Raw genomic sequence first — 13,864 nt, forward strand, 5'->3', positions numbered from 1 at the left:
ATATATATATATATATATATATATATATATATATATATATCCGAAATATTTTTTTCACAAAATTCACAATTAATAGGGCCTCAAATTCTTGATCGCCTTAAGCCTTTTATAATTATCCTCACAAGCTTCTTTGAGTAACTATTTAAAGAATAAAACTAAAAGAAATAAATTTTTTTTTGAGTACCACTGCAAATATAATATAGGGAAAATTGTATATAATAGCAAACTAATAACCTAAAATAAATGGAATAGCTAGGGTTTGATTTAATTGTGCTCCATAGCAAATGTTAGGTAAAATTTGCCAGCGTCTCTCTCCCAGAAATCTCGCTCGCCACTCTCCATTCTCACTCGCCTCTCTCGCTTTATACACAGAAGTGTAGTGTATAATTTCTGTTTCTGTTTTGTATAAAGCGAGAGAAAATTATATATACACATGCAAAAATATATATCTTCGTGTTATACACTTAATTATACAATTTACAAACATTTTACTTCAAAAATTGCAGAGAAAAAGGCCAACGAATTATACAATTGCGAATTATACAATTGCAGTGAAATACAATTTTCTCTAGCTTTATACAACAGAAGTGTATATATTGTGTTTCTGTTTTTGTATAAAGCGAGAGAAAAACATATATCTTCTTGCTATACACTTATAATTATGCAATATACATACATTTAATTCGATTCAACTGTATGCAAAGCAAATTTTATAAAAATATTGCAGCGAAATAGGCAGCGAATTATACAATTGTGCATTATACAATCGCAGTGAAATAGGATAGCGAATTATACAATTGCAGCGAAATAGGCCAGCAAATTATACAATTTAAGCCAGCGAATTATACAATTGTATATGTATAGCAAATTATACAGTTTTATGTTTGCTATGGAGCGCAATTATGCAAATTTTGCTATAACATACAAATATGAATTTTTTATTTGCTATATGTGAAAGTTGCCCTATAATATACCTACTACACTTTCGAAGTCAATTACGAAATCTGAAGAATTTTAGGCGATTTAAAAGAAATGATGAACTTTATGTTATTTAGATTTAAATTGCACGTTTGGTGGCTAAAGTTGACACAAAAAAAACTAATAGCATATAACTAAAAGTTTTAGTTTTTAGAAAAATATTGTACGGAGGGCTTTGAGAGTGTATGAGTTAAATATATATATATATATATATATATATATGTATATATATATATATAAAAGGGTGAATAACAAATAAGAAAAGAAGTAATTGGTATAAGTTTGTGATTTTCTCCTGATCAAAACTGAAATAAATTAGTAATGAGAAATGATAAGATATAGAAAGTCAATTAAAAGATATGTTAATATCAATCAATAGATATTACTAATAGTTATAACCTTGATCAATTATAATTATGGCTTAAAGTATTAAAAACATACTATTATTGATAACTGATAACATTATAATAAGTTTTTATAATAATTGTTTGTCAACCAACTTTTTTCGTCTTGAATGTGTGCAAAATGCAATGTGAATCCTTAAGTTTCAAATTTAACAATCATAAGTGGTTTCTTAATTTCTTTAGATAAAACAGTTGCGCCAAGGAACTGAAAGAAAGGGGATAACCAAGTTTTTCTTATAAATAAGGGCGACTTTACTCATTTGAAATCGATCCAGATTAATCTAACTCAACCGAAATTAAGAAGTCCTTTTTCATGATCAATTTTTTTTCATTACTTTCTTTTCTTTAGTTGAATCTTTCGATTTTAATCAATAATCTTGAGTTAGCAAAAGAATTTCTGATTTTACCTTTATTCTACTATTCTTCTCAAACATTTAGTTGAATCTTTCGATTTCAATCAATGATCTTGAGTTAGCAGAAGATTTTCCAGATTTTACTTTTCTTCTACTATTCTTTTCAAATACTACGACTATTTGAATTATTATTTTTTCGTTTGCATTTTATCGGAATAGTCAATTTTAATTCGATGACAAGTGTTTCTACCTTCTTGCTTAAGAGTCACCATCCTTTTAATTTTGTCTTGTAAACCATATCAAGGATATACGTGTAATGATTATTATTATTGTTTTGAAAAAGATTAATTAGCCTCGTGAAAACATTGGATGTAACCAACTTTTAATATATAGTAAATTAACATCACAATCAATTCTTTTCAAAAAAAAAATTTACTGTACATGTTTAAAGCAACTTAAAATTTCAAGAATGTCACATCTAAAAAAACAAATAAACAATGAAGTTAACATATTTTAATTATATCATGATTTGGTTTGTCCAATAAAATCCAAAACATTAATTTCCTAGTAAAACTTGTTATTGTTCTTGTGTCATTCATTTTTTGTCAGTATTCTTACCCCCATTATGATTTTTAATTGATCTATTTATATTTCACATATTATTGGCCGGCAAATCTTTCTATAAATAGCACAATAATTCTCAAACTTAGACCTAAGTGCAAAAAATGAACAATTACCTCATCTTATTTCATTTTGTTCTTTTATTAGCTTATAGTAACACATTTTTTATGGTGAACGCTCTAAATTACAAACTAAACGATCGTATCAAGGCAAAGCTAACTATCAATGATTTCGAAAAAGGCGGTTCGGGTGGTGGTCCATCGGAATGTAGTGGCAAATATTACGATAACTCAATTCCAGTAGTGGCTTTGTCGACTAGATGGTATGGTAAAGGGAGACGTTGTTTCGAAAATATTAATATTTATGCAAATAATGGGATGAGTACACAAGCTATGGTTGTTGATGAATGTGACACAAGTAGAGGGTGTAAAAATAATATTGTTGATGCTTCTGAAGCTGTGTGGAAAAGTTTGGGTATTTCTAAAAAAGATCCTCAATGGGGTTTGATGGACATTTTTTGGTCTGATTGAATTTTATGAAGTCGATGAACTAAATAGTTTGATTTTGTTGGTATGTTGCATAATTTCAATAAGTACTTTGAAAGAATTATTGATAGCAAGGATCACTTTTTTGTGGCCTTAATAATTATGCTAATCATAATAATAAGGATGTTTAACTTTTGTGTGTACACTTTCGATATAAAGAATAATATTTTGCGTTGTTTAAGTTTTTTGATCTTTTGTAACAAGTAATCAATATAATTTGATTTTTCTAGTTAGAAACTTTACTTTTTATGACTTGAGAGTGTAAAAATATTTTTCTTCGTATAAAGAGATTAAATTCCAGTAAGAATATACTGTTCTTTCTATTATTTATCAGTTAGATTAATCTATATAATGGATGTTAATATGAAGTTGTTTGAACTAAATTTAGCATTACTAGTATAGTTATGGTTCGATCTTTGAGCCAACAACAATTCATTCATATGCCAGACAAAAGAAAATTATGATGGTTTTCGATTAAGCTTATAAGTTGGTTTAAATTAGTTTATGAGTAAATTTTTTTGGCTTATATATGTATCTAATAAATCTTCAAAATTGTTTTCAAGTCAAGTAGTTATAAGTTAAAAGCAGTCAAAAGTCATAAAACTATAATATAAGAGATATTTAGTGAAAGAAGGTTTTAGTGACATTTTTATAAAATATTGGTTATAAATATTCATATTTATTACCGTCACTAATTATAATAATTAATTTTAAATATAGTATTTTAGAAGCTTTACTAAACAACCTACTAGTACTCCCAAGTTGGCATTCATTTACAAATTCCTTTAATCCCCAAAATTTGCAAAATATATAGAGTATGAATATTGGAATGAAACAAAATCAAAAGTTTAATCTAACATAATCTCTCTTTTATGTTGATAAAAATAAAGAAAACTATGGAGATAATCTTTATTTTTTAATTATTTGGCTATTTTCAGTGTATTATTATGTTAGTTGATGTCAGGAGGCTTTATATATATGTGTGTGGTTCTCAGCTCCCACGGCAAAATTCCTAATACCACAGCAGCAGTTGCAAATATATGGGCTATAAACTATACAATATAACTCAAAATTTTGTTTTTATTATATGTCTTTGTCATTTTTTCAGAAATAAGTGGATAAAAGATAAGGTAGAAACCCAAAAATAGACTCAATCCATGGTTTCTTATGTATATACTTTACGTACATTTTAAATTAAATCATTTCATTTAGTCATGAATCAATAGCGCATATCAGTTTACAGGAGTCAAAAATAAAACCTTTCATTATTTTTTAAATGTCGCTAATTAATAGTATTATTATATAAATTTAAACTAAAAATATAATACTTAATTAAAGATGATATAATAAAATTATACTTTCTTTTGTTTAAATCAAATATGAATGGATAAGAATTTGGTGTTTAAAGAAAAGTAGAAAATATGACATTAAAAACATGTCAGAAGCAAGTAGACCTTTTCCTCACATTTCAAAGTATGATCGCAAGGCCCAAACACAGTAGAGAATAGAAGTAGAGAATAGCATAAGAAAAGTATATTTCGAAATATCATTTGCTAACCCGAAATCGTTAAGTAAGATCAAAAAATTCAACTAAAAGGAAAAGGAAGGGAGAAAGAAGATTTTGGAACACTTCTTGAATGCTTTGAAATGTCTTTGTTTTTGGATTACTTACGAAAGTCTAATGTCACCCCTATTTATATTTGTGATTCTTCTAGAAATTATTCCAGATACATCTACAAGAAAAATCTAAATATCCTTATCTTCTAACTATTTAACAATAATCTAGATTTTTCTATAATTCTCTAAAACGTCTATACAATTCTTAGATATACATCAAGTACTTAAGATATTAGTCTACGTAACTCTAGAAAGTTCAGGATTATTTGTTATTCCAAAAATATCTTTATGTTTCACAAACACAACACTTTAGTTTCCTCTAATAAATATGGCCATCTCTTATACCATGCTTCTTCACATCCAAAAATTTCCAAGAAATCATCAAAACATTGTTCTAATAAACTCATATCATATATTTTCTTTGGCATAATATCACTTTGATAACTATATGGCTCTCTCTTTTGCCAACGTTAAGCTATTTTCCGATCGATTCTCTCTTCTTGTAACCAGGTAAGTAATTATCATTTTCAATCTAAAGAAAATCCATATTTCTTCATCAAATAATTATATAGATTTATGTATATTAGCTCTCACTAACTTCATCATAAATCCTTTCTTTCTCGTCCACTCACTCAAACATGTTTGGAAAAAAAATGATTTTATTTAGGTTTTCATATTGTAGGAAGGGATATGCGATGGCAGTGTCAGGCGGAGGAACAAGAGGAGGAAGTGAGTTGAGCAACATGATGATGATGAAGTTGAAAGGAGGAGATGAAGATCAATCACCACCCAAATCACCATGGGTACCTCACCCCGTCACCGGTTATTATCGACCAGAAAATCAAGCAGATCTGATTGACCCCGTTGAGCTCCGGGAAATGCTTTTGAAGAACAAGTTTAGAGGACGCTAACAAATTTTATTTATCTAAAAAAAAAATTACTTAAGTTACTTTGTAATACTTAGAACAACAAGGTCAAATTTTAGCTAAAAATACAATTTTAATACTTATCATACATGATTGTTCTCTAGTTGGATTGATTTAAGATAAATTTATATATACATGACATAAACGAAATTCCTGATACTGGAAACTTAAAAAGATGAAATAATATTTGCAATATGATTATATTTCATAATTGAACTCAACCTGGATAACATAGCGCATCCTTATTTGTTCCACATTGTAAACAATGTACTCATTATGCAACAAATTACCCTGCAAAAACATGCAAGGCAATGTTTAGTATATATGGGACTGGACAGCAGAAACTGAAGTTCATTTTAACACAAACAAGTAGGATTTCTCATTCAGAATTTCACAATCAAGAACATCGTATGCATATAATGTTCCGAGACAATGGAAAATTGTGAAGTAAAAACGTCATAAATAGGAGTAGTGTAAACCTCGTGTTTGGGTCGCTCCTTTGGATTTCCCAAAGGAACGATGACACCATCTTCAAGTATTTGAGCTTCTTTAAAATCTGGGGCCGTGGCACCGACTGCTTTTGTGCTGCAATATCAAGAAGACAAGATATTTCCATGAATCATTCTTTTCCAGCTAAAAATAGGTTTCTCTATATGAGAAGAATGAAACCTTAGCTTTCCCAAAGGCAACTTATCAGCATCGGAGTTGGCTGACAACAGCTCATTCATGTCGCCAAGAGCAACCTGTAAAGGAAGTAGAAATGTCGTTGAATTCTGGACTTTAGGACTTCCCCTCCCTATTCAAATCTTGAAAAAGAAAACATGTGAAATGGAAAACTAGATATAGAGAAATTGTGGCACACAAAAATGGACTTGTCTAAAGGAACGACATAAACAGATAAGAGGGGAACAAAGTTCGCGCTGGATTGGAAGGCTAACGAACCTCGCACAACAAAAGCACACCATTCTTAGCAGCCGATGAGGCATAGCAATAAATTGCACTCTCGGAGAACATATCAGCAAAGTAAACACCTTTCCCAAACATGTACCCTGTCGAAGGTGCTTCTGGAGGAGCAATTCTTAAACCTAGTGTATCACGTAGGAATCGACCATTAGGTAATTACAAATGACTTAAAACATGCTTGAAGAAATTAAAAAAAGAGAATAAGCAAACAACAACCCTGTGAAAGAATTCCAGCCCAGTTTGTCAGCCGAGAACCGTGCCATAAAAGCATCCTATTACTCGTATCAGAGAACTGCATCCAGAGAGTTCACAGATTTTTCACCAGTCTAGGGTAGTAGTAGTTATAAGATATAAAAACATAGAAAAAAGATGTAAGAAATTTTTTGAGACTTTGCAGTTCACCTTCTGAAATCTTTCATTTTCACCATTTCTTGATGCCCTAAATACTTGGAACAATATCGACAGCATAACCAGAATGTATTTTTGCATGGGTATTCTTCATGTAACTCTCAATCTGACCAAAAATAACGTCACTCAGCTTTATAAACTCCAGAGATGAATAATAATTTAGAAGACATGTTCACGATATTCATACTTGTCATGTTGATCAACCGCTAAATAAAGAAATACTATACTCAGAAGATAAAAGCCATGAAGTAATAGATCCGGCAAAAACTTTTTCATACCATGAGATATTCCTGGGAACCAACTTCAACTGGAACAAGTTTGCAACCAAGTTGTTCATATTGATAAAACAAGGGATCCTCCTACAATATGATGATGCCAATTCAGAGCCATATATTAATCATCAAGGCACTTATTGAGTGCTAAAGCAAATGAAATTGTGTTAAAAGCCAGATCTCTTGGAACATAGCTTCAACCAAAACAGAATGTTCTTTTCGCACCAAAATTAAAACAAATACTTTCAACAGGACTCGACAAAGCAGTACCTGTATATCTGTGTTATCCTCCAATAACTTAGTTGTGACTTCAATTTCAGCAAGAGCTTCGACCTTTTCGTTTCCAAGAGTTTGGCACAGAAAAAGGATCAGGTAGAAATAAGTAAAACATAGACAAGCAGCAAGAAAATAAACGTAAAAAAACATTAAACTAAAATTTCATTGTAAAGATTATTTTTTACTGATAACAACTAATTAAACTTTCTAACATTTTCTTTGTTAGCAAATGCATATAGTTAGAACCAACTCATTTGTGAGGGAACACTAACTATCAGTAAATAAGATATTCATGCTTATAGACGGACATAACAGTCAGTGATGAACATCAAATGATCAGTCAGTCTAATTAACTGTCAAAAGCAATACAAAGCAGACATGTCTACCCTTAAGACTGAAATGCCCATACATAGAGAATAATGCTAAGGGGAAAGAGAAAAGAGCGAATTTAGAAAAGAGAAAAAATTAGTCACCATTTCAATTTTGCGTTTTAACTTCGGAGGGGTGTCAATGACAAATTCACCTGTCAGTAGGACAATGAGTATATTAGTGAGTTACAGCAAAACTAACAGAACAATTACCATCTAAATGAAGTAGCTGAGAGGAAAAAAGGACACAAGGAGAAAAGAAAGACTGGAGGATCAAGCAAGCAGATGAAGCAGGACGAGGGAAAATGAGGCTTTGATGGAGAAGGAACTAAGATGACTTACACATCTTCTGGAATCCAAAATCATGAGGAATGACTGTATAGAATTGACTGCAACATAAAAATGATGAAATATGAACCACATATTCATGATTACAAACAACTGCTGAAGCTTCTAAAATTTCAGAAACAACATGGTTTGGGCTAAGCAGACGTGTATTGACCATAATCAGACAACTCGCAGTAGAAATGAAACAAACTTACCTGCTCAAATCTTCAAGCAGTGTCCTGTTGGACTGGCCTATAACATCAGCAATATTTTTCAAGACATCATAGCCCTAAACAGACACAAACTTTTAGTTAAATAGTCCAGAGTAGTAATTTTCTTTTTTCTTTCATTTATTATTCCATTTGCTGATTCAGTTATGTCTTGGTGAGGGTAGTAAAGCATGATACCCTCAGGACTGAGAATTTTCGGCACTCCAGGAGAGCACCAATCAACACCTCAAGCTTTGATGAGGAAATATTAGTGGGCGTAAAATTATATCTCAGAAAAGAAGACATTATTTCATAGAATTGAGTTACACTATTTAGAATGTTTCAATTCTATATAGAAAAAACAGAATTTCGGGGGAAATGGTAAAGGCAAATCAAGTAACTGGAACAAAGGAGATATCAATATTTGAAGATACTCCCCTCCGTTATAACTGTTTGTCATGTTTTGACTTGACATGGAGTAATATGAAAGTAAAGAATACTTTTGAATCATGTGAGCTTAAATTAAAAATATGTCAAATGTATCAAAATGCCATTTAATCTTGTGGTTTTACACGTGCGATGTGTAAAGTTGAAATCAAAGAGAAGCCAAAAATAGGCGTTCTTATTTAAACGAACTAAAAAAGAAAGTAGCACAAACAAATTGAAACGGAGGGAGTAAGGTTTAAGAGAATCTTTACATGATTTGGTATATGCTTCATCAATTATTTTTCATTCAGGGCCACGCAGATTTAAATAAATGGAGATAAAACTAAGTAGTTCAGAAATGAGACACTAAAGCATAAATCACACTCCGGATACTTGCCTTTAAAATAGTTTTCTTGCTCAATTTACCGAGTGGCAACTTGTTAGCATTGTACCCTGTTCAACAATAACAAGAATATATAGTAGTTACAATAATAGGCGTGATGAATATCAAGATAAGAACCATTATGGTGTAAGAAAAGTGCTAAACCTATTTCCATCATTTGCTGCCTCATCATATTGATGTCACAAATAAGAGATATGAACTTTGCAATCGGGGCCTCCAGCTTAGTCTCACGAGGTTGACTTCTTGGTACTAGACTGGACTGTCCTTGGATCTGTTTAAGAGGTTCATAAAGCCCTGAGATTAGTAAACACCATTTTATATCTGTTGCAATGTCGACTTGATAAACAAGAATGGTACTTCAAACCTAACTCCTTATTCATATGATAGAAAATTACAAGTTATTGCATATTTTATCACAACTCGACTCAGATGCAACAGCAGAAAGTAGAGCAGAAGATACTAAGTTGATGGAAACAATAACGAGTTTAGTACATCTACACGATTGTGATACAGAGCAATATATTCCACATCAATGCAGAAATAAAAAATTTACTACATGATTGTCCCAATAGAGAACAAGCAACTTGAAACAACTTACTGATGAGTATTCCCCATTTTCATCATAGTCCATTTCCAACCAAGCATATTGCTTTGGTTGACAAAAAAAATCATTGCGGTTAGACCAACAGTTCTTGGTCTTCTCATAGAATTTATGCTCAAACTCAGATGTGGCATCACCGGCATACGTATAGGGACCACTGATCTTCGTTTCACCCTTTTCACCAACTCTACCCCATCTAGTGTAAACGAGGAAATTCCCACCACAATCATTCTCTACAACCAGATGAATAGAATCAGGCCAAACAAATATGCAGAAGGGTACTGACATGATGTAATATCAGCAAGTTTCAAACATGTAAGAATTTTGATTATCTCTAGAAGATGAAGAACCAAATACAACATTCATAGTTGTTCTCAGGGTTGGCGCACTATCAGAAGTAGTCAGCTGATTTTAGCAACTAATGAATTGGAACAATTTATTATGGTATATATTGCTACCATTGCATAGAAAACCACTTTAAAAGGTAAACAAGCTAACTAGGCAGTTTGCTTCTAACAAATTAAGATGCATATGAGGCAACAAATGGAGAATCACCAAGAACTTGAATGATATAAAATTCGTTATCGTTGTTCTCAACATTTGTTTGGTTCAATGTGGCCTCATAAATATCATTTCCCTGCAGATCAACAAGAATCCATTGGAAACCAAATGTTTATTCAACAAGATACGAGGGATAAAATAGAACAATACAAATACTTCTTTGCAGCCAGAAGCAAAAAAAATTCCAAAAGACTTACTTGTTGCAGGACATGGTATAATGCCTTGATTTCATCTGACAGATATTGATCCAAAACAGCTGCACCCTTCTTTGTTGCTGTGACCAATTTCTCTGTCTCGCCTTCATCTCCAACTGCCAAACATTTTAACAGTAAACAAGACGCAATCATTTCTTATTAAAAAGGGATGAAAAGCACAACCAAATAGATAACGTAAATAGTGAAGTTATTTTCAGGTTAGACTGTAGCACTAAGTAGAAACAAACAACTTTACTACATTTCTGTGTTAATCAGTATAATATAGTGCATTATTACCATTCTGTAGCATTAATTGCTCTAGTATATTACCAGCAATTACGATAATAAATCTACGAGTTCAATACTTCAATTTCTACTTAAAATAAAGCTACTCCTAAGTTTCAAAATTTTGCCAATTTTGATTCACCATACTTGAATTGCATATAGAAATTAAACAATCACAAATTGCATATAGAAGTTAGACAATCACAAAGCCATATGAAAATTGCAATAATTTGCAACCGCGCGTGAAATTAGGTCTTAGGCCTAAGCAACGTAGTGATGAAGAATCAGCTCCCAAATCAACATGGTACCTGAAAAGTTACCGGTAATTACCGACCGGAAAATCAAGCAGACCAGATTGACGCCGTCGAGCTCCGGCGAATGTTTTGAGAGTAAGTTCACACAACACCAGCAAATTTAATTTTTCGCGTTGCGAATTACACAGATAGAATTATAAAACTTGATCAAATTTATTATACAATTTTTAAATATTTTAATATTGTGATTAATAGTAATTTTTAAATAATATACATTTTTTTATCAATTCTGCACCTATAAAATTTTATTAATTGTTATAAATTTATACGTATTTTTTAAATATATAATTAAATATTTTAAATTGCTATAATTTATAATAATTTCTACATAATTATTAAATATATAAATTAAACTATATTTTGAACTTAAAAAAGAAAAAAGAAAAAACAACCACAAAATTAATGGAAAGATTAGTACGTTAGTACTTAACTGATAACTCTATTGATTCCCATGTTTGACGAGTTAATGGCCTGAATGGTCACTCTCACCTAAAATAAATAGCAATAGGGTGGAGCCGGGCGGATTAAGTTTAATCCGTATAAATTTTAATTTTTTTTATTTATCTTGTATAATAATTTTTTCATTTTCAATTCATCAGACATAATTTTAAAATATTTTTTTAATTAAGTTTGATATTAAAAATAAAATTTATAAAAATATATTAATTTTTTCATTAAATTATAGATAATTTAAATTTTATTTTTTAAAGATCAATTAAAAAGCATGCAAAAAAACATATTAGTTTTAATTAAACCATTCTCATTTACGATATTGAGGTTAAAAGAAATTATGTTAATAAATAATGTATAAAAAGTTCTAACTAATTTTGAATTTTCACAAATCGACAATCTGGGCAGGGCCATTTTAAGGCTATATAGGTCGGTTGAAGTGTGTGCTCTAAAAAATAATGGGAGTAATACCTAGTAGATGATCGTTAATCTGTAAATCAGCAGCAATACAAAGCCTGTCAACAAATTTTTTCTTCGTTCGAATATAAGGATTCACCTGATCATTAATACTTATCTTCTTATACTCCACAACATTCATTTTCTCTGAGTCAAATTCATCGACTTTAAAATTGGTAATGGTAGCCATTATTAGCTAGTGTTTGGCCATAAATTTTCAAATATTCTTGGCAAATATTATTTGAGTGAAAATTTGGGTGAAATTTCACTATGTGTTTGGCCATAGAATTTGGGAAATATATTTCACTTTTTTAGAAAAATATGATTTATACCCATAAATTTTAAAAACTATTAAAACTAACTATAAGTTTGTATTACAAGTCAATTGGATGTTCATTACAACAATAACAAATAGTTTCCATCACACTAGAGCAATGTGGTAATTTGGAGCGAGTGGAACAAGTATCATTCCATACATCGTGAAGTAGACGAAGCACATGATTTTATTACCTTGAGTTAATTTTTCATCATTTTCATCAACAATCATATCATTATTTAATATTCACTAAATATTTCATCATTATTTTGGTGTTCACGTAAAAAAATTATGTAATACAACACAAACAACTACTATAGAGGGTGTTTTTGTAAAAGATAAAAGTTTGAGGTAAAATTTTAATTTTCAAAAGATCCCAAAATAATGAGATTTGGCCCAAATACTAAAAAAAACTAGTATTTGGGAATTTGGGATATTTGCCAAAAATATTTACCAAATAATGACAAATTATATGAACAAACATTATTTGCCAAATTTTTCCCCAAATATTATTTGAAAAATCTATGGCCAAACAGGTCCGTAGAATGTTTTCAGTGGTGACAACTTACTCTCTACTTATATACTTTAAACCCCATTATTTGTGCAGCGCGGGCTTTCTTTCAGACTTTTCAACAAGAAATTGAAATAGTCTTTCCTCCTAATTTTTATGTCTCAATTTATATACCATTTTTTATTTTTCGACACTCAAATAATATAAATTTAATTAGAAATTTACACATAAAATCTCTTAAAAAATTTAAATAAAATTTATATGTTTGTAAACTACATAAAAAGTACTAAGCCACAATAATTGATAATTCAAAATATTTAAAAGATTTGTAAAAAATATTATGGTCATAAATAGAGTTATTTAAATCTCGAAATTTACAAACTGTCACGTGGAGAATGTTTTATATACATACTTGTTATTTTTTATATTAATTATTTTTAAAAATATAAAATCATTCATCAATCAATACGAATATGAAGCTTTCTTAAAATGCATGCACAGACAAATAAAAGTGAACAGAGTCGACCGTTATCGTATTGAAGAAGGAGTCCACTGAAGAAGATATCGTCAGAAGTAGCGATAGGAAGTTCTTGTATCTCTTCTTAACAATGTTATAAGAGAGCTCATAAAATTCCATGAATATGCATATATGTAAAAACAGAAAATAGTTACTTCATAGTTATTTTCTTGTACTTTTTGAAAAATTAAAACTTTAAAATACTATGTTCGTTTAATCTAAATTAACTTCAAGAATTAATTAATTTTATTTTCAGGGAACGATAAGTAATATATATAAATTGAGATGAAAAAAAAAGTGTAGATAAAATTAAATATGCTCACGACATTATCAAAATGAGGAAAATTTACCCGTATTTTCAAATTAAATATGCTCTCCACATTATAATAATTTCCTTCAATACAAAAAAAATATTATAGTTTCTGAAACTTTTACACAATTGAATAAATAATATAGTGGCAAGTCACATGTGAATACAGTATGTATAATTAAATCTCAGAATAGGTAAATTAATATAAGAATAATATTGACAAGGTCGAAATATCATATATATATATATATAT

At 30.1% G+C, this 13,864-nt stretch overlaps 2 protein-coding genes across 3 annotated transcripts; one reads left to right on the plus strand and one right to left on the minus strand.

Moving 5' to 3' along the window:
- Positions 1-4,830: 4,830 nt before the first annotated feature.
- LOC107027246 (late embryogenis abundant protein 2-like) lies at positions 4,831-5,532 on the plus strand. Of its 2 annotated transcripts, none has more exons than XM_027918879.1 (2): positions 4,831-5,028; positions 5,186-5,532. In XM_027918879.1, the coding sequence occupies exons 1-2, from the start codon at positions 4,967-4,969 to the stop codon at positions 5,427-5,429; spliced, it is 306 nt and encodes a 101-aa protein (XP_027774680.1). In that variant the 5' UTR covers positions 4,831-4,966; the 3' UTR covers positions 5,430-5,532. The 2 variants fall into 2 exon arrangements, with proteins under 2 accessions (XP_027774680.1, XP_015083912.1); XM_015228426.2 differs by having other exon boundaries at positions 4,847-5,028; positions 5,201-5,532.
- LOC107027814 (poly [ADP-ribose] polymerase 2-like) lies at positions 5,415-12,099 on the minus strand. Its single transcript, XM_015228878.2, is given in 19 exon segments — positions 5,415-5,735; positions 5,924-6,029; positions 6,114-6,187; positions 6,387-6,529; positions 6,624-6,699; positions 6,810-6,857; positions 6,859-6,921; positions 7,094-7,174; positions 7,358-7,420; positions 7,837-7,886; positions 8,074-8,120; positions 8,274-8,347; positions 9,091-9,146; positions 9,241-9,367; positions 9,695-9,930; positions 10,253-10,334; positions 10,456-10,568; positions 11,046-11,150; positions 11,973-12,099. Coding segments are annotated over 19 exon segments (1,764 nt in total). The 3' UTR covers positions 5,415-5,642.
- Between the last annotated feature and the right edge of the window lie 1,765 nt (positions 12,100-13,864).

Source organism: Solanum pennellii, chromosome 8 (assembly GCF_001406875.1).
Source record: "Solanum pennellii chromosome 8, SPENNV200".
NCBI classification, from domain to species: domain Eukaryota; kingdom Viridiplantae; phylum Streptophyta; class Magnoliopsida; order Solanales; family Solanaceae; genus Solanum; species Solanum pennellii.

What these genes read in the sequence shown, in the direction of transcription:
- LOC107027246 (XM_027918879.1), top strand. Translation starts at nt 4,967, where the DNA reads ATGGCTCTCTCTTTTGCCAACGTTAAGCTATTTTCCGATCGATTCTCT. An exon ending in TTCTCTCTTCTTGTAACCAG is followed by an intron (nt 5,029 to 5,185) that starts GTAAGTAATTAT and finishes GATTTTATTTAG; the next exon opens with GTTTTCATATTGTAGGAAGG.